Consider the following 22,551-nt stretch of genomic DNA (forward strand, 5'->3'; position numbering starts at 1 on the left):
ATAAAAATAAGATGATCAGTCTTACGCTAAAGGTTCCAGTCCAGGAACCATGAAAAATCATAGTGGGAAAACACCCTGCTAAATAAATATTTCATATCAACCATGTTGGGAATCGAACCCGAGACCTCTTGCATGGTAGGCAAACACTCTGACCATTACACCACGAGGCCGACAAAATAGATAAAAGTAGTAAAAAAAAAAGGTGTTTTAAATATTATTTTCATTGTATTTCAATTGAATTTGTGTATCTGGGAAGTATGTTTACTAGAGATGGAAAGACCGAGAAAGATATTGAAAGGAGGGTGAGTGACGGGAACAGGGTGAACGGTGCACTGAAATCTACTTTGGCAAACAAATGTTTATCGCAGAAGTCGCTAAACTAGGAGTTCTAGCGCCAGCTCTAATGTATAGGAGCGAAGTATGGAATAGGAAATGCGATCACTCAGGCGAATGTGTGGTAAAAAGATGTATGATAGATGCACAAATGTCGAGATTCATGAACTGTGTAAGGCTGAGACATGCATTATCGACAGAATCAAGAACGGGGTGCTGCGTTGGTTTGGACATTTAGAGCGAATGGACAGCGAAAAGACGGCTAAAAGGATCACCGATGCGAATGTTGATGGATGCAGACGAGGAAGATCGAGAAAGACATGGCACGATCAAATCCATCAAATACTAGAAGATGGACATGTCAAGAGTAGGAATAATCGACGTGCGTACATGAGAAGATGTATGAATGTAGAGGAAGCGAGGTCTGTATGCAAATATAGAGTGATATAGCGTTCTACCCTCTCTGCCTACCCTTACGGGGAAACGGCGTGATGGTTTGTTGTTGTTGTTGTTGTACATATTACTTATTTATTTACGTACGTAAATCTACCAATGACAAGTCATAAGCCATTTAAATGACCAGACTTTCATTTTTTATTTTCAGAGTGGTTCTGTGTCTCTATTGAAACGTTCGTCAAGATTTTTATGTGATGAGCTAACCGAAATAATAACCGCATATCCGGAAAAAAGGTCGTGTAATTTTTCAAATTTATGAGTTACGGTATTTAGAAAAAACATGGAAATTATAATTAATAGGTAAATATTGAACGCAGTGTTAAAATACGATTTGTTATTTCATGAGCCATCAGCAATAGTCCTCCAACACTCGTTTCCTCGTGTTCTGTGTAGACTGGGGTCAATGTAACTTCCTAGGGTAGGTTTTGGTAAATTGGGGTGGATTATATCTACTAAGTTAGTGTGATCAAAGCGAGGGAGTCTCAAATGCACCAACGAAATTCAATTATTTATGCATGCGCAAATAACGCACATAAACACGTTCGAATGGATATGCGAATGTAATCACCAATCACAAACAAACATGTTTTCATGTTTCATTCGTTTTTGCATACGTTGCAGTTAGCATAAAGTCATTTTTGTTTCTTCTGTGTCCAGTCGGATAAATATATTTATTGTTCTGTAAGTGGAATAGAACCAGAGCCCTGAGGTGCTATTCCAAACCACTCTCGCGGAGCGGGAAAACAGTTTTTGTCGTGTATTTACATACAAAACACACGAAACAATACGGCCGCGAGAGCGTTTGGAATACCAGTGGCTCAATCGCAAATAACTACCGATGTGCTTTTTTTTTTTACTTTAAAAAATTTTGTATGATAGTCATGAGGATGAAATTTTTGTATTATAGTCATATTAATATTAAGACATTTATGTATAATTTTTGTACTATTTTAAGGCTTAATATATTTTTTTTTAAAAACCATAAACATAATTGTCAAAAGTCATAAAAATCATATTCGAACGAGCGTTTTTCACATAAATTGGGATTTATTTATGCGGGAATTCTTAATCACTGTTAAATATGTTAATATAAGCAGCTCCCAAGGGAGTCGAATCCAGTCCTTGTCTACAAAAATTTAGACAAACTGAAAATTCTGTTGATAAATTCACCTGGTCCATGAAGAAGTATTAAAATTGAAAAAATAAGATTTTCAGGCGTTGCCTAGTATGTAGATGAAATAATGCAATTTGATAAATATCACCCGCATAAATAAGGGTTTCTGCTCTTTAACTTAAAAACAGCAACAGATCAAAGAATTGAAGGAATAAAAATGTTCAAATATGGGCAACATTGTGAATGTTACACAGTGTATAAAGTGGCCACTTAAACCAAGCAACGACAGGTCATAAGCCATGTAAATGCCTAGACTTTCGTTTTCCTTCTCTAACATGTTCTCCATCTCTGTTGTAATTTGTCATTCTATGATTATTGACCACGAAGTTAGCTACAGATTAAAACGATACAACGGGCTGTAGGTACTTGGGTTGAGAATTGCAAGCGCAAACCGAAACTGTCCATTACACGCTTGTTGTCAAACTAAAAACCAAACTAAAACCAAACATACAATTTAAAACGCTTTTGTTCTAAGCAATAGAGCTTAAGGACGTCTCTAGAAAATTATTACTCTGAGCCTCCTTCCATATCCTCCCTTTCCCACCTGCTAAAAAGCCTCTACAATAAAGATTAAACGGGTTATTCCTTTTTTTAAAAGAGCCTAGACTTTTACTATTTGCCTTTTTTACGGTCGTAATGTAATAAAATTCATTAGTTAACGACGTCCTTTTCCACTGAAACTGTTTGTAAAGCTAATCAACAAATCATTTTAATTTGAATGAAAATTCGATTGAACGAGTAATTGGGGGTACTGAATTCAAAAGAAAAACAAGAAAACAAGGCTGAACTGAAATGATTATAGGTACTTTTAGTTTAGATCTTTACCAGTGATTTGTCTACTCTACTCCAGAAGGGAGGTGTCCTTATCAACGTTTCGTGAATGTATGCACTGGGCTAGATCAGGGGTAGGTGACAGGGCTACCAAAACTTATTTTTAATAAAAAACACATTTTTAGGATGTTTCTGCAAAAACTCAAACGTTCTTAAATAATATTTTTTAGCACGTTTTAAATATGTTTTTATTCAATACCGCGTGGGTCTTAAAATTAATACATCTAAGACTAAATATATGTTTGCAAGAAAGTCACAAATAAACTATGTACAACGGGCAATTGACGTTGGGTCACACCACATAGACAATGTCAATTCCTTTAAATATTTAGGTACTGAAATGACTAATGATAACAATTATAGTACCGAGACTAGAGCACGGCTATTGGTAGTAAACATATGTTATTATGGCTTGTATAAACATCTGGGATCCGAATTGCTCACTAGAAAAACTAAGACCATGATTTACAAAACTCTCCTCAGACCGGTCATTACATATGGTGCCGAATGCTGGGTTATGACTAAAAGAGATGAAAATATGGTATTAGTATTCGAAAGAAAAATATTTAGGAAGATATTTGGTGCTGTCAACCAAAACGGAGTGTGGTTTAGTCATGAATTCAAGGCACTGTATGGCGAACCCAACATTGCACTATTCAACAAAATAAGAAGATTACAATGGTTGGGCCATGTGCACAGAATGAATGATAACCGCACCCCAAAAAAGATAATTTATACCACTCCGGAAGGCAGACGAAGCAGAGGCAGACCAAAATTAAGATTGCTGGATAATGTGGAAAGTGACATTAGAGCGATTGGCCTGACGAACTGGAGAAGAGCCGCGGGGTGCAGGGACGAATGGAGACAAATTCTGGAGGAGGCCAGGGCCCACAACGAGCTGTAGCGCCACTGATGATGATGATTCAATACCGCATACAATCACTTTAGTAATGCGCCCTTAATAATAATGATAAAAATAATACATCTTTATTAACCAGCGTTGCCAACCCTACCAATTTTCTCGGTAGATCTAGCTACCAATTTTGGGTGGAGCTTACCGATCTACCGAATTTGATCAAAATTCTACCGATTTTTAAACGTTTAAATTATTTCTATAGATTTTTTTTTACTATTTATTCGTTTCCGATATAAGCAATTTACTTATAAATGGATAAACCAAATACTCTTTTTTTTCTGTTTGCTCAAAAAGCTATTTTTTCTGTCATCTGTTTACTATTATGAATACTAATCATCCATCGGTCGTACATAATACATACGTTGATTGGTTAATATTCGTAAATAGTGATTCCTGGTTATTTCCAAAGTCGATCAACCAAAATTATTCTCATTTCTCTTCATAACTCGATAGTTTCCATTTTATTAAATTGATTGTCACCAGATCACTTAATAATAATGAAACTTTTTTGTCACCTGTAACAGTTTTCTGTTCAAATTTAGTAACCTTATTTAGCGATTAGTAGTTATTATTTTCTTTATTTATAAAAAGAAAACAACGGCAATTATAGCAAGAAAATGCAATATTTACAAACTAACCTCAATAAGAGGCCAATTTTATAGTTTTCTATATACGTTATATGTTTTCCCTAAAACTTTCCCTAGAATAGGCATTTTATAAAAGTTTGTGAGAATTAATATACTTTTTTTATTTGTATTTTTATTTATTAACCCCTACGGATTATTACATTTATTTTACAAAAATCATATATAATCATACTCTATTATTGATACTAATATTTTTTACATCCTTTGAAAAGTTTGTCCGAGTCCTTTGTTTAGTTTTGTCTGGTAGTTCATTGTATAATTTCAGTCCCTGGTTTATTAGTCTCGACTGTTCTTGTCTCGTTTTAGAAGGTTGTATTTGATATTTTTTCTGATATTCTCGTATGTGTCCATGTTTACCACAATTTTTCTCAAGTTTAAGTTCTTCGTCTACAATTACATCAGTGGCTAATTTATGGATAAGTTTTAATGATTCTAGTTGAAACAGTTCAGTTATATTTAATTGCTTAGTTTGATTAAAAGTTCTCTAGTTGCCGTTAAATAGGGGAGGTCATATACTTCCTTTAATATTTTATTTTGCTGTCTTTGTAGTCTGTTTATGTCATTTTGATATCTTGTTCCCCATAGTAGTTGCATATAACATATTTAAGGTTTCATACATTAGATTTTTTCTGTTTTTGGAACAAAATTTTTGACTAAAAAAAAGACTCGATAAGGTCACGACTTTGCTAATTAAATTGGTGATATGAATTTTCCATCTCAATTGTCTGTCCATTGTTGGTCCTAAGTATTTAACTTGTTCAATTTCAGTTAGTCGTTCATCATTTATGTGAGCATCTATTTTATGACATATTTTTCTAGATTCAAAATGGAAAGTATTGCATTTTTTTTCACTAATTGGAAAGTAAGTTTATGTTTTTTCATTTAGTCAACATAGTCAGGTCTTCACTTATGTTACTGTTTGTTAATAAGTCTGTTTGATTTTTGTAGAATAGTCCAATGTCGTCGGCATACATAATATTTTTTCTTTTAAAATTGTACAGTGATCATTAATATATTAAATACATAATAGTGGACCCAAAATAGATCCTTGTGGTACTCCAAAATTTGCTGTTTGTGTTATGCTTTTTTTCCCCATTTACATATGTATACTGCTACCAAATTGCTAAGTTTGTTTTTAAATATATTTACTATAGGGTATTACTTATAAACCTGGTATAAAGTTACGCCTAGGGATAGTGGTAAAATAAGGATGAAAATACAATCCTTATTCTATCACTACAATAAGAATGGTATTCCCATCCATATTCTACAACTACGCCTAGGCGTAACTCTATGCCAGGTTTATTATAGTGATAGAATAATGATGGTATTCCATCCTTATTTTACTACTACCCCAAGGCGTAACTTTATACCAGGTTTTTTTCTACCGACCGGTTTTAAAGCTACTCAAGCTTCTTTTTAAAGGTATAATTAACTAATAAATTCTGTCGTATTTTATTTTAACAGTGCAAAATAGCAACATACGGAGCTAATAACTAAGTCTTTTTGTCATGTTGTTCTTGTAAAGGTGGGAATTGTGATGTGAGATGGATACTATTTTCGGTAGAAAAAAAAAGTTGCAAAAAACAAAGTTGTTTTATATTTATTTTATTATAATAAATAACCACAAAGTTAGTGCTTCAAATATATTAATTTTAAAAATATTTTTTTTTATTAGTTTAAAAATTCATGAACTTATTATGGCTTTTTAGGCTGTGCTCGTGTCATAATAATTAACAAGAAGAGAAAAAACATAGTAAAATTATAATAAACATGTGATAATATAGGAAAACATTCCAGAAAAAAAAAGTATATAAAAAATAAAGGTAATAATAGTAATATACTCATAGCTGTTGGTATTAGAATAATCCATTGATGTAAAAAAACCAATGTTAAATGCATAGAATTAAGAACAAATAAGGAATGCAAATGTACAATTTGAGAAATCAGTAATGGAATTTATTTTTTAAGTAAATATTATTTCGGATGCATAACAAAGTATCGGATAAATTTCCAATAAATGTCGAATAAACGAGGTGTTGATAAAATGTACGGGACAAAGGACAACCCTGTCCAGCGGGGGTAGTGGAGGGTGTTGGGGAAGGGCTGTCGGCGGTGGCGGCGCGGCGGTACGCGCGAGGGGCGGGCGCTGGATCAATACCCTGCCGCGGCTCACAGTGAGGCTAGCGACTGGTCGACTAGGTCGTGTATTTTTGTTTCCTACATTTTAGTTTCTATTTCCTTTTATTTCGCGTTTCTTTTTATGATTTACTGATCGCTCTCTCGCGAGGGAGTCCTTCAGCGCGAGTCGAGCTGATCCGGCAACACGTCCCGCGGGTCGTACGGCGAATGCCAACGCGCTCGTGGTGACGCAGCGAGCGCGGGGCGAACCATGATGTCCAAGTCGGAGGATCATAACGGCGTGGAGGAGAGCAAGACGAACCTCATCATCAACTACCTTCCGCAGGCCATGACCCAGGAGGAGATCCGCTCGCTCTTCTCCAGCATCGGGGAGGTGGAGAGCTGCAAGCTCATCCGCAACAAGGGCGCCGCCTTCCCCGACGCCCTCAACCACGCGCTGCAGGGCGGCCAGAGCCTGGGCTACGCCTTCGTCAACTACACGCGCGCCGAGGACGCCGAGAAGGCCATCGCCACGCTCAACGGGCTGCGCCTGCTGAACAAGACCATCAAGGTGTCCTTCGCGCGGCCCTCCAGCGAGGCCATCAAGGGCGCCAACCTGTACGTGTCCGGCCTGCCCAAGAGCATGGGCCAGCCGGAGCTGGAGGCCATGTTCAGCCCGTACGGCCGCATCATCACCTCGCGCATCCTGTGCGACAACTCGGCGCCGCGGCCCTTCGGCGGCGAGGCGCCCGGCGCCAGCAAGGGCGTGGGCTTCATCCGCTTCGACCAGCGCGCGGAGGCCGAGCGCGCCATCCAGGAGCTGAACGGCTCCGTGCCCAAGGGCGCCGCGGAGCCCGTTACCGTGAAGTTCGCCAACAACCCGAGCAGCAGCGGTAAGGCGCTGGCGCCGCTGGCCGCCTACCTCCCGCACCTCCGCCTGCCCGCGCCGCTGCCGCGCCTGGCGCCCGGCAAGTCGCTGCTGGCCATCAACAAGGGCCTGCAGCGCTACTCGCCGCTGGCGGGCGAGCTGCTGGCCGGCGCCGTGCTGCCGCTGCCCGGCTCGGAGTGGTGCATCTTCGTGTACAACCTCGCGCCCGAGACGGAGGAGAACGTGCTGTGGCAGCTGTTCGGGCCCTTCGGCGCCGTGCAGAGCGTCAAGGTCATCCGCGACCTGCAGACCAACAAGTGCAAGGGCTACGGCTTCATCACCATGACCAACTACGAGGAGGCCGTGGTGGCCATCCAATCCCTCAACGGGTACACGCTCGGCAACCGGGTTCTGCAGGTGAGCTTCAAGACCAACAAGATGAAGGGGATGTGAGGCCGCCCGGTACCGCTTTAGTTAGAGAAATGGATTATCTTCCGTACTTATTCATTAAATTAATTATTTATTTAACTTATACATATATTTATCGCGTAATGTGTGGATGAGTGGGTGTGTGGGTGTGTGGGTGTGTGGGTGTCCCGGCCCGGAGTCCTCCGGCGTTATTTTCGCTTTATAGAAGTTAGAATTCGATGTTGTTGTTACCCGATAATCTCTCGAGCGCGTCGAGAAAACTAAAAACTTTTCATTCCGTCGCGAGCGTCGCGTCGTTATGAATCTATTTCTCGAACGGTTTCTGATCGTTTCGTTATTGTCATATTCCCGTTTGAGTAATTAACGAGTTTAGCCAAATATAATTATGACTTACTTAGCTGTCCATGTTACTAATCTCGTATTCTATTATTGAGTATTATCTCTCGGTCGTCCTTGTGTGTGTTATGGTACCTAATGGCTAGTTTCACCGGCCGAAGGTGGAGCGCACAGTCGGTAGCGCCGTATGGCCAGCGACCGACTCGGGCAGCGCACCGATCGCGCTCATTACTCATCACCATGTACGAGTAAACAACACTATTTTATTACTAACTACTTATTATTACTCTAGCGTATTTCTGTGTTTTCCATAATATGATATTTTGTGTCCGTAGAAACTTTCCTTTATTTACGGTTAAGGAGGTATGTTCGTAAATGTATAAACTATTATGATTACGGTCCTCGCGGAGTACGAACTAAGCCGGTGACGACGGCTACATTCCGCCTGCGCACGCGCGTCCCGCCTAGTTCGAGCGATAGACAGCTTTATCGATGTTTTTAAGTATTCGATGTTTGATCAATAATCATGATTTCGGTGATTCGAGGATACGGCCTAACAGATCCAGTAAGATAAGCCCCGATGCAAACCCCGCGCGGCGCGACCGCCACCGGTTCCTTGCTGAAATTGTGGCTATTGCTGCAATGTGTACATTCGAGTTTTAAGTGTTTCCGGGAAGTATGTCACTATACGAGTGCAATGAATGCAACCGCCGCGCCGCGGTCAGCCGCGCCTGGCCGCGGCCGGCCGCGCGCACCGAGAGAGCTGGGGGTATTCACCGAGAGTAGAGTGTCGACTATCAGCTTGTCGCGTACCTTTGTTATTTGTATTAAATGTACCCACATAAGCATTATTCCTCCTGGTGTTATAACGATTAATACAAAGCGTGCAATAAAAAAAATAGCCATTAATCTCTAATAAGATTGGGACGAGTTTGCGTGGTAAAGTAATGATGATCTGATATTGCGTTTATTTGTATCGAATATGAGTTCATTAGGACGCCTTATTCTAAAAGATTTCTGATTATTTTGGGGGTGTGACACCGTATTGGGAACGCTTTCAAATTTAATTTCCTTAAAATTGTATTTTGTAAACAGAATCGTTCGCAAAAGTCAATTTATGTACGAGAATGCAATGATATTTCGGTAAAAGCTCCGACTATGATTTGGAACTAAATCTTGTTCCTTGTTCCATTTGTACAATTTGGTATTTAATTAGTTCAAAGCGTTCTGAGCCATATTTATATTGATAAGAAATGATCTCTTTTTAATTTTTGAGTAGATTATATCAATTCAAGAAAGATAATAGTAAAGAACTAGGCAATGGCTCGAAGAGATTGATTTCGTGTGAGTGAGGGCAATACTGTGATAGTGTAAATAACAGATATATATTTGGATAGGGCATGCGCAGATATAAAACTAAGAATGCCGGCGCATCATGTAGCGAGAAATGTGTATTTGAAATAAATAAACGCACTATCGAGGGGTGTGAAAGAAGAAAAACAAGAGATTAAGGAAACACAAAAATCTAGGTAGGATATAAAGGAGGCTGTGACATAAGTTAAAGGAGATCGCATTTAAAGTTCACGTACAAAAGTTTACGGGCATAGGAATAATGTTTCTATCAATTTAATAACTTGTCCGTCGCTAATTGATAAGTTTGATCACCGCAACGTTATTTGTACATTTTGACGTAAACATGGGTTGATCGAAGGCCAATCAAATAGCTTACTAAAGCACTAAGGAATATTGAGTACAGAAACTGAAAGTTCCTGAAAAATACAAAACTTACCTGTCGAGTATTGACCGACTTCGATATTAGTCGTCGGGGCGAATGCCCGGTGTATGCTTACAAAATAATACGTATCTACCTTTATGTACATATGGTAGAATATTTGAATATGGGATAATGAAATGGATCGTACTTGAGGCGTTTAATGTTAATAACCCCGCACGAAATGTTTGGAAAATACTTGAGGAACATTTTTAGCTGTTAAAATGTTTAAGTCTTATTATACAACGAGTATTTGTGTAATGTGATAATTAAGTAGCCGTATTTTATAAACGATCTCTTTATTGGTATATATGTGTGATACAATATTCATGTTTACGTCAAAATATGATCCTGATAAAATAATCTCAGCTCAAAAGACAGTGGTTATTTGGAAGTTTGTTTTCTAATCCCGGTGCTTCATTCAAAATGCTGTTAACGATGGATTTTCATTTTCACTGTGGTAGAAAACATACATTTTTGTTCCATTCACATAATACGAGAGCGAAAATATCGTATGGTGTTTCATGAATCACGAATTGTGAAATATCATCCAAATCTTCCATAGGATACGTAAATACCTATATCATTCAGTGGATTGCTCAATTTGGCTCAAAATGTTTCCCCGAAACGCGTTTACTGATACACCGCGTTGAATTAAACTAATATACTTAGTAAAACCTCAGTTTTCTATTAAAAATATTGAATTTTACTAAAGTTAAGAAATTGAGTGTATATTTCCAATTCGGTGTTTTTTGTTAGTGAGCAATCCTTTTCTAATCACAATACATCATGTGTAATTTTTTATTTATCTCAATTCTCATTGCTTCTGTTATCCCACGTTTTCCATCACTCATCAGCCCTTCGTTTGTAATGCCCACCCAGGGCGCGCCGCAACGATTCATGTTTACCCTTACTAGAGTTTCTGCGAGTGTTCAAATAGAAATCGAAGATACTCGTACCTATTTACTGAAAGTACGCTTATTGCTAATCTCATGTCCCAAAGTGATGTTTAATGAGGTGTATAACAATTTTCAGGAAGACTGTTTTTCAAACTCATGTGATCAAAAGTATTACGCCATTTTGGAAAAGGAATATTGTTAAATAAATAAATAAATTATTGTTGAGCTGTTTCGCGAGTTGCGCTAGACATTCCAAATGTAATTCACGGTGATATAAAAATGTACTCATTCCATATTGTAATATATTACGGGTTAAAAACAAATATGTTCGCGAGACTACACGAATCAAACAGTTTCTCGAAATAATATTAGAAACAAATCATGATCGAGTGTGAAGGGGTTACAGCATGTACAATAATTATACATATTAAAGAAATCATTGTGATACACATTAGACACTTCTGTGATTAAGTTTTAAAACGCCATCTTAAACTTAATTATGATAAAAATACAAGCAATGAATTTGAATCATATAATCAATTATTGAAATACATTATACAAATATCTTCAAGCGCAATATTGTATATTTAAGTGAATAGAAATATGAATCTACATTGAAAGATGACGCGATGAATTGTAATAAATCGCGATACGCAAACCTTGTTCTGCTCAGTTGTTAAGGATAGCACTTTTAATGTTAAATGTAATATTGTGTACATTACGCCATTACGGTAACTGGCTGTTTTATTCCGATCGAGATGGCCAAAGATTTTTCATTCATCCTAGAGAAAGATCTCGATCTCACGATCGTTCGGTGACCTGATGTATTGACTTAGTACGATCCTCCGCGAGTCCGACTCGCGAGCTCGTGAAGCAATTATTACAATAATTCCATGTCCGATGCCTCAAATTATAATATTGCACAATGTAAGATATATGCCCCGTCTTCGATAAGATAAGAAAGGAAAGAGTTGCGGGGAGGTTTGACGAAGAAAGAAAAATGTAACACCAACATTTTGTACTTATTCTTCCTTTTCAATAAATGTGACTTTTGTACCTAGATTTTTCACGTATAATTGTGTCAAAACTAAATCTCTCCAAACATTCGAATGAATTTATTAATGTTGAACCATTCCGTTAATTATTGATACTGAGGTGAAGCACAAGAACAAAATGGCCGTTTTCTTTCTACAAATTGTCACAACTTCACTTAAACAATAGTATAATATAATATACATAACTTAATCGATATTAAATATCCTCAATGGTTGTCATTATACATTTTCAAGTTCTAAATATATATTTAAAAAATAAGGCTTAATATATATTGTTTTTATTTTGATTTCATTATGCTTCTCTTCGTTGTGTTTCCCAATCATCCCTTATTTCATATTTACATATATTTTTTTTATTTTCATTTTTTATATTTAACATTCAACCCTGGGCCTGGGAAGGGCGAATCGTTATTCTTTGTTCACTTTTGTTTTCCTGGTTTAATTAAAACTGTAAATATACGGTACCCTTGATCCTAGTTTAACCGTAATATGTAAATATGACGTCTTCCCTCTTCCTTGTTTCCTGGTATTATGTTTTCCCTTATGTTATTTTTCAGCTAGACTTTTGGAAGTGTTTATGATTTGCGTATCCAAAGAAATGGGAAATAAAAAATACTACGACGTAAGACTGTTGTTGAATAATTTTACATATTCAATCTTGATAAATATAATGAAATTTAATAATTGGACTTTATTGAAATTTTTATTTACAACCTTTAATTCATTTCAAAATTACTTTGTTTAGGGGAGGGGACTGTACTGAATTATCTGACCTTACCTGACTGAAATATCGATAACTACCTAAAGATAATGAAGAAATAATCAATGTAAGTAGGTATATAAATCATTGTATATCTATAATAAGCAGATTATTATTTTCAGCAAGCCATTATTCAACAATATTTTTTAAAAGACGTAGATTCGTCAAGAGATTGTAGGTATTAAAATGGATCCATCTTAAGAGAGACGCAGACGAAGGAAGCATGTGTAAAAATAAAAATGGAAGACTTCCATTATCTTTTCATAAAAAAAATCATCCATCCTATCTGAGATATTTATAACATGAACAAAGCGTTTATTATGTTCTTCTTCTTCTTCTTCTGCCTTGTTTTCTCCACTGCCGGATAAAGGCCTCTTCCAAACGTCTCCATTCCTTTCTATCACCCGCTTTCATCATCCACGTTTAACCGGCAATAGAGGCAATGTCGTCGACCCATCTTTTCTGTGGCCTTCTAACACTTCTTTTGTTTGCCCACGGTCTCCACTTTATTATTCTGGGTGTCCACCTGCCATCATTTTGTCTCGCCAAGTGTCCACTGCTATTTCAATTTCGCTGCACGATCTATGATATCCACGACTCCGGTTCGGTTTATTATGTTAGCAACATTCAAACCGTAAAATATGGATTGTATTAGTATGTTTCATATAAATTCAAAACCTAAGGATATTCAATCAGGGTGTGGTCCCGTGGCTAGTGCCGCAGACCCATGGATCAGAATTCCAAGGTTTGAACTATGGTGGGTGCTATAGTAATTGGACAAGCTATAATAATTGAACGCTAAATCTAATAGTCGAAAATAAATAAATGTAAGAATTTATCTCTACTATAAAATAGTCATTTTTTCTGTAATTTTATTACATTTACTTATTACTGCAGCATGCCTCGTTATCAAAGCACCCACCCTACCCCAACGCGATTCTTATTTTCTAATAGTGAGATGTTTACGACTCGTCGAAAATACCCCCGAAAATGTAAATATTTTGGTCAATTAATGGAAAGCAATATTTCAAATATAAAATTCAATTAATTTGTAAAAGCGTTATTTGATTTAGGAATTGCTATTGCAAAACATGACAGACAAATGCAATTTATTTTATAAAGTAAATAATATAAATAATGGTGTTTCTTTTTGTTACGAAATTGATTTAGAAATAAATTATATTCAGAATTACTTATTAAAATACTGTTTTTTGTCCATGTCCACTTTGGACGAGGGTCTTTGTCTCGACGGGTAAAAACCCTGAAAAGGGAAATCGGGTAGAGTAGTTGACGCTTACGCCTACCATTATTGAAGTCCTGGGTTCGATTCCTGGCAGGGTGGACATGAAATATTGTATTTTAAAGGATGTTTAAACTGCAATATTTTATTTTTCCTGGACTGGTGCCTGAAGCGTCAGACTGATCACCTTACCTACCATGTAACAATAATAATCCAAATGTGCTGCAATGAGGAAGTTCAGTGCTTCTTCAATCGTTTTATTTTATAATAGTCTATTAAACCATCCTAAAATATTTTTTCTTTTTTGTGAATAATTATTATGATTTTTTTAAGTTTTGCAATTTTGAAATTACTCCGCTCGTGACGTCAGTAGTTTTTGTCAGTGAGTTTCCGGAAATCTATCCAACGCTGTAGTCGATTGGTTGAGTAACAAGATTTTGTGACATCGGCGTCGTTCAAAGTAGTTAAATTTTATTAAAATCATTTTTATAAATTTTTCATGCATTTTCGAGAAACTTCGTCGTACAATTAAATGCTCTTATTTTTAACGCGCGTAAGAAAATATTTTTTTATATCTAATTTCCCGTAACACTGAACTCCCTTATTAGCGTGTCAATGCAGTGCCCTATGCACCAATGGTTGCAGATAGGGAAATGATGACGATGTTGACTTACTTTTAAAAAAACTATTTTGTATATTTGCATATTTTTTTATTGCGAAGGACAATATGTGATATTATGCAAAAAAGTAAATGGTTTGTATTGTACCTACCTCACGACGCCATCTTTGATGGCTGGGCTATTTAAATCATGAATATAATTCTTTGATGGCTGGGCTAAAAGCTTTCTTGGAATATACACGAAAGGTAAGTATTAAATTACTAGAAGGTAAAATGCAAATATGCTTGAGGTGGGTTGGCCATACAATTATAATGGACGACGAAAACCCCATAAAACGCGTAACTCTCTCTATCACAAGGACGACGAAGACCAGGAAGGCCCGAAATGCGATGGATGGACTGCATCAGTGCAGATATGACAATGTTGGAAGTGAGGAACTGGAGAGGAAGACTTCTGGATTCCGCCAAGGCCCACCCAGGGCTGTCGACTTTATGGTGATGATGAAAATGCAAGTATTGACTACGAAACAGGAGTAAGAAAATGCTGTCATTCAATATGGCAAAGGCTTTATTTTATGTAAGTATGAATTTAAATAAATCTAAAGTACCGCGGAACCGTCCAATTTTGTCCTGGATATTTTGAAGATATTTTGCCCAAAAAGTCTAATCTATGATCAACCTTTAAAAATATATATTTCCATTTGATTTCGTTAAATTTGGTACACTAAGAACGAAAGTAGATTTATGTCACTAACTTCTCTCAAAATCTTTTGTCACTAACTTTACTCAGTGGCTTGTCAGAACCTGTCAAAGTGCGCGTGTAATTTGTTGCGGGCCAATTACGACTCTGTGTGTTTTAATATAGTGCTCGATAGCAAAGACAAAGGTAAGTTTTTCTTGTTGCATAATATAAACAAAGGTTTTTAGATCATTTCCTGTTTATATTATGTGCTGTCAGTAGCTTGAATCAAGAATTATGACGATGGGCAAATTAAAAGGCATATGTTGAGCCTCTGGGTTGTCAATTTTGCCCAAACGAAAAAATGTGTTAGGGTTGTCACTTTCTTATTTTAATAATTAGTTTAAATTAAATGAAAACTATTATGAAGGTTTTGCACACATTAGGTATTTTAGATTCTCAAAAATACTATCGTTATTGTAGATAATTTAATTAAATTCTTCTTTGCCTTTCTTAATTCATTTGATAATGTGTTTTTATATTCTTTATTTTGCTTTTTAATAGATTCTGAAGCATTTCTCAGTTTTTGCATGGTATCCATTTTTTTTTTCTATATTAGATCATTTTCATTATATCTGGAGTTAACCAGCCTCAATTATTATCCACCCTCAAACGATATTTTTTCACTTTCGTAGCTGTGGACTTTGATTCCGAAATAATTTATATTAATTTTTTAAATTGATGTCGTCTAGTTTTAACCTTCTTATAATAACGGCAACAATATTCTGCGTCGATTTTCAATATCAATGTTTTTACATTATAGTTTGTTCATTAACTATATTCCTGAAACAGTTATTATTTCTCACAACATAGGTATAAGTATTTGCCACTTCAAAAAATGTGTGTACCTACCTGATATTAAAAAAATGTCATTTAGGTAATTAAGACTAAGATTATTGGCACGTGTACTTAAATAAAACATTTCTTTAAATAAACAAGATTTATTAATTTTTCTTAAGTTATCAACCAGATTTTGACAACCCTAAGGCCTATAAATTGCTTGTATGAAAACAAATAAAGTTTGGCGGGTAAATTTGCCTAATTGTTTTTTGACGAATATTTTATTAGTTAGCCATTGAGAATATGCTCAAACGACAATTTTGCTCTTGAATTAATAAAAAATAAAGTAGTTCTTAGACAAGAACGTCATATGAGCTACAGTTCAACAAATAATGGTTGCGGGCAAACATGGAGGAACATGCAGGTAATTTTGCCCGCCATCAAAATTTTTCATTGCTTGAAATCGCATTTAAATATGACTAAATTTACATTTGTAACCCTATTCAATGATTACCAAGGTCATTCTTAGTAATTAAAAACTAAAGCACAACATACATTTTTTTGGAGAAAATCAACATAATTGCAAAAAAGCGGGCAAAATCGGACGGACGCAAATACCTAAAAATGTAATATATCATACTTGGCTATCGGTCCACTGAGATATACCTAACATGATTTCACCTTATAATATGTTTATATAAACCTAACGGGCTTCTAAAATTATAAATAAATGTCCGTGTCTTTCAGTATAAAGAATACAATTATGTGTGGAATTAGAACCATAAAATGATAATGTACGAGGGTTTCTGACTTGATTGTTACTGTCAACAGAAAATAGATTGGAGATAAGTTGAAGTGTGTTTTTGGGTTCTAATCCTTACAAGGTAGACATTTAATTTTTGTTTAAAAGTCGGTTTATGCCGCAATATTGCACTGCCTTTGAACTGGCACCCGAAGCAAAAGACTGAGTGAATATGTGAAACATCAAATTATGGTAATAATACAATATGCTGCATTGAATTTGCCAATACATTGAAGAAAAACGTTGCAATTCTTTGATGGGCGGACATAAGGGTATAACTGCAAAAGTGCAACTTTTCAGGAGAGCAAAAAAACGTTATTATGAACCCAATTGTTTAGCTACAGAACTCATACTTTGCGAAATGGGTTATTATTTACAGATAATTTCATTTGTGTAACAAGATTCAAGTAATTTGTACAAATAACATAAATATTCCAGATATACTACTTGAACCAATAAAGATGGGACATAAATGAGTCTACTTTTATTTTATTTATTTATTTACACTTTTACATTGTTTGTATTCTTATTTTCATACAGAACAATGTTCCCTCACTGGGGTGTCCCGTGCCGAGGGAAACATTTTACAAAATGTGAAACATGCCTAATATTAGCTATTTAACAAAGTTAACATAATAATAACAACAAAAAAACGTAATTAATCCAATTAACCTTATTATCATTAACATAATAGACAATAAAAAACTAAAATAATCATAAAAAACATAACCAATTAATATAGACCAATAGAACAAATTTCATAAACAGTACACACATTGTACCTATTTGGCTTGACCCACTCATCGATCCGTTTGCAACCCACTTCCACTATCCATTTCTAAATAGCAATTTTATATTTTGAGAACTTATTAATGGTCCTTATGGATAATGGAAGTAGATTGTACACTTTAACCGAGTAGTAGGCCAATCCTCTTTGACCGAAGTTTGCTTTTATTTTTTTGCAGCATCAGGGTGGAGTATCTAGTAACTCTTGTATTTGTAACGGAAGGTAGAGAATAATGTTTACGTGAGTATAGTAACAAAGCTTTTACATAAAGTTGTTTTATAGATTTTACATTAAGATTTTCAAATATACCGAGGGAGCTAGTTCTGATTGGGACTCTTAAGATAATTTTTACTAAAGGTTTTTGTGCAATTATTATTTGCTTGGTCAGTGTGTCATTTGCACATCCCCATCCTTATACTACTAGAACTAACTTATACTACTAGAACTAACTTATACTACTAGAACTAACTTATACTACTAGAACTAACTTATACTACTAGAACTAACTTATACTACTAGAACTAACTTATACTACTAGAACTAACTTATACTACTAGAACTAACTTATACTACTAGAACTAACTTATACTACTAGAACTAACTTATACTATTTGTACCACTTAATGAATGATGGAAATAAGTCTACTTATATTACTGAGACTATCTTGTACTATTTGTGCCACTGAAAATATGACACAAATGTGCATACTTATTTTATTAAGAATAAAATTTAACAAGGACAAAGTTGTTTATTTATGTTTTGAGTACCTAGTCATAGAAGTATACCTACTGTCAGGGCCGGTTTTAGCACTACCAGCGCCCTGGGCAGGATTTCTACGGCGCCCCCTATCTTCCACCCCTTTAAACCCATACGAAAAAGGGCAAGGTTTATAATGAAATAACCATTTATTTAAAAAATACTAATTAAATTTTGCTTTTCTAGCCTTTCTATCAACGATCTCTTTTATTTAAATATTTAAGGTTATGTTTTCCGCAATTTCGTTTTCGATTGACAAAGATGCCAAGTTTGTCAATCTAGATTGAGATATTGTCGATCGTAGATTAGTTTTCATCAGTTTAAACTTAGAAAAACTCCTTTCCCAACTAGCAACGCTATCCATACATTTCGATACAGTTCTTGTAAGTTACGATCTTTGATAAAATTCAAAACAATGACAGGATTAAACACATTCTGATCAGGCAAAAATGATTTCAGACCTACGGGTTCATTACACAACATACAACCATCTATATCGGATTTAGAATCTACTGTTAATTTCAATTGGAAATTACTACAGAGTTTGAGAAGGTCTGGTTTTTCCGGAATCTTTTTTTATATTGAACAAAAAAGACCAAGATTTCGGGTACTCATTTAACTTTTCAAATCTTTCATTGAGTGAAATAAAGGTAGTGTCCAAAAGGCTGTAGAAAAATTCAACTTTAAATTCCTTTTGTGGAGGAGTTATAGGTTCATCGTGGGCCACTATAACGAGTTTGTCGCTAGATTTAGGAAATTTACGAGTAAGATGGACTCGCTCGATGAGCGAGAGGATAAAATGGGGCGCCTGCAGCGCCCTGGGCGGTCGCCCAACCGCGCCCTACCCTAACGCCGCTACTGCCTACTGTTAATACAATCGATGCAGGCATGTAGGTACAAGGAACATTTTCGCATGTAAATCACAAAATGCAGTTATACTCTTATGTACGCCCATCAAAGAATTGTGATATCTTATTTACAGAAATATTTATATACCTTCCTACATTATTATATTTATTTCATGGAATAAATGCTACACATACAACATAACATTAAAGTATAGACATCTGTTGACAATGTACGAAAGCTTGTTTGTGAGTTTATTATTTCCTCAGAATACATAATAATGCGCCAAACTACTCCCAATATTACTATAAGATTATTTCTCTCAAAAATAAAATTACATTAAAAGGCCCTAAGATATAAAATTTTCTTATACAGCACCAACGGAGCTGCAATATAATATTAATGTATTAAAAAATAATAACAAAATTTGTTATGTATGATATAAAACATATTTTTTTTGTACTTTGATAACATGCATTCCTTAGAAAAAAAGTGTTATAATTTTTGAACAAGTTCTTTTTCATGTTTCTTTTTTCTCTTTTTTAGCCTCTTCATTTTTTTATTGTTAGCAAATAAGATATATTAGAGTTTTTAGGAAATTTAAACCTTAATTATTTTTTGGCATTGTTATTGTTAGCTTTTTTATTTGCAAAAGTGTTACACACAAGCCGCATACACATTTAATTGTTGGGAAGAATGTTCCGAATTTTCTATTAACGTTTTGTAAGATCTCATCGTGCATTATTTTTTGTTTGTGTACCAAATTAAAACTAAATGAAATAAAGAAATAAAAACACGTCTTCAGTATTTTATTATTTATCTGCGCGAACACATAACTGGCTAGCATAGGTTTACATATTATTACAAATACATATTTTTTGAAATTTAAAATAAAGTTAAAATATCAGTTTATTCTGAAAATTGGTGATTTATATTTTTCAATTGGTACCTTTTTATGAAGTCGGGCCAGCTTTTGTTATTTGAATTCTGTTTTTTTAGGATAAGGCTTGCAAATAATTGTGTCTTAAACATTCAATCACACTTATAGTATAAATAATATTACGCAATGTATAATTATATTTTATGAGTAAACAAAACAAATCGTTCTTTAATGTCTCTAAGTTTGTTATGTCAAACACAAGGATGTCCAAAGCAATTTATTTCCATTATTTCATGGGTGGAGTACAGCTTGAAATGTCTAGAGATCTTAGAGTATTATTTTGACATGCCCTAGGTAAAGTGATCTATCTGCAAATCTATTAGATGCTTTGCAAGGGAGAGCTCATTAGGTTTTTTCATCATTTTTATTTATTTTTATATAAACGGCATAAATTGCCATTAACATTTATTGAACATAAATATAAAAAAAAAATACATATGTAAATACATAACAAAAAATTATAAAATTGCATAACTATAACAATAGTAACAAGTAGGTAAATACACATAAGCAGCCAACGAAATTAATACATAAATTTGAAAAAACAAAAAAGGAAAACATTTTTAAATATAAAGAAAAGTTAAAGAATAATATTGTTTAATAACTATCAAGTCCAGAACCAAATATATCTGCGGAGCCTAGGGATAGGCGAGTTAATGTGATAGTTGGTCCTAGAACTTGCAGAAAAAAGGGAGATCTGTGGCGCGTACGTCGACCAGGTACATGGAAACACACCAACTCCAGCAAATCTGGACAGTCAATTAATAAATTGATCACTTTATAAAGAAATATTAGGTCAGTTAGGATTCTTCTATCAGAAAGTTTTAAAAGATTTGCAGAAGATAACAATTGATAAAGCAGCTGGAATATGTAGTTTAAAATTAATATATTTTAGAAATTTCTTTTGGACGCGCTCGAGTGAATCAGAATGTACACTATAATAGGGCGACCAGACTGGAGAAATATATTCTAAACGACTCCTAACCAGGGAGCAATAAAGTAACTTGATTGGTGGGATATTTTTTAATTTGTTAGTAACCCTACAAATAAATCCCAACATACTTAGCGCTACATTTGAAATCTTGTCAATATGTTTGATCAGTTTGATGAATGTAAGTTTATCATCAAAAATTACGCCAAGATCTTTAATGAAATCAACTCTTTCAATTGTTGCGTGGTTCAACAAATAGTTAAAAATTAAAGGTTTCTTTCAGTATAATTTAATGCTCTAATTTTTACCACGCGTAAAAAAACATTTTTGTATCCAATTTCACCTAGGGCCGAAGTTCTTCTTTTCCAAATTTTAATGGACATAAGTTTATTTAACATGACTTTTTAAAAAATATATATTATCTGTTTTGTATAATATGATATTTATACATTTTGCCCATGTTCAAACATCCATATTTCCATCCAATGACAGGTGATAAACCCTGTAAATGCCTAGTCTTCCATATTCCCTACTCAATTTTTTTCCCTCTCTGTTGCAACAAATTTAGATCTAAATAACTTCCTAGGGAGGAAATTTAGCTTGCTTTCAAACGTTTTGGACATTCTGAAAACGATGATAAAAAGAAAGTTCATACAATTTTAAGAGTGAATAATTACTAATGAATAATGTTACAATAAAAGTCTTGTAAGAGTTCACAAACCGTTTTAAATCTGCAGTCCAACATTAGATTCCAAATAATCATTACAGCCATCCTCTTCATTAGCATCATTTCCATTACACTGGACTTCTTTATTATATAATTAGGTCATTTTATTATTTATTATCATATTTTTTTATTTATTTATTTACATACATAAGGTTATTGTACATTTTTTGAGACAATAAGTCCCAACTCCATGGAACTAAAAGTCCTGTGTTGAGATTAAGCATTACTTTGCTTTTTTTCACAAAAACTCAGATTTTAAGTTAATGTTTTTAAAATGTTTCTTTAAACCTTAAGAAAAACGAAATACACATTAAACATATCACTAAAACTAAAATTAAATAAAAAAAATGACATGTTATCACTTCGTGGCATATTCTGAGATAGGAGGTGTCGATTCTTAATTCTATGTGTCAAACATTGGAAAGTCAATTTCTCATAATCTATACAATAATTGTTGCTATTTCAGTTTAATCGAAAGAAAAGTAATGTAATTTAATATTACAAATGTGAAAAAAAAATTGGATATATGAATATTTGCCATTTTAGAATATACATAAACATGAACATAGAACCCTATGCATACACAAAAGTGCTTAATAATGATTTGTATAAGGTTCTACCTGCATTTGAAACCGTGTTCAACAAGTTTTCTTTTACATATATTTTTAATGTTGTAATTAAACCAATTGAAATCTCAGAACACAATGACCATGTGATTAAAACTCAATTAAAATGTTATTCATATAATGGGACAGTGGAAAAATAAAAAAATACCTTCTTTATTATA

General features: G+C 34.7%; 1 protein-coding gene across 1 annotated transcript; it reads left to right on the plus strand.

Moving 5' to 3' along the window:
• Window positions 1-6,535: 6,535 nt before the first annotated feature.
• LOC148281402 (ELAV-like protein 2) lies at window positions 6,536-12,102 on the plus strand. Its single transcript, XM_088226749.1, has one exon. It carries the CDS (start codon window positions 6,750-6,752, stop codon window positions 7,797-7,799), a length of 1,050 nt encoding a protein of 349 aa, XP_088082875.1. The 5' UTR covers window positions 6,536-6,749; the 3' UTR covers window positions 7,800-12,102.
• The last annotated feature ends 10,449 nt before the right edge of the window (window positions 12,103-22,551 follow it).

The sequence above is a fragment of the Micrasema longulum genome, unplaced genomic scaffold (genome assembly GCF_059751315.1).
Source record: "Micrasema longulum isolate JH-2025_06_02 unplaced genomic scaffold, ASM5975131v1 h1tg000468l, whole genome shotgun sequence".
Classification (NCBI taxonomy): Eukaryota; Metazoa; Arthropoda; class Insecta; order Trichoptera; family Brachycentridae; genus Micrasema; species Micrasema longulum.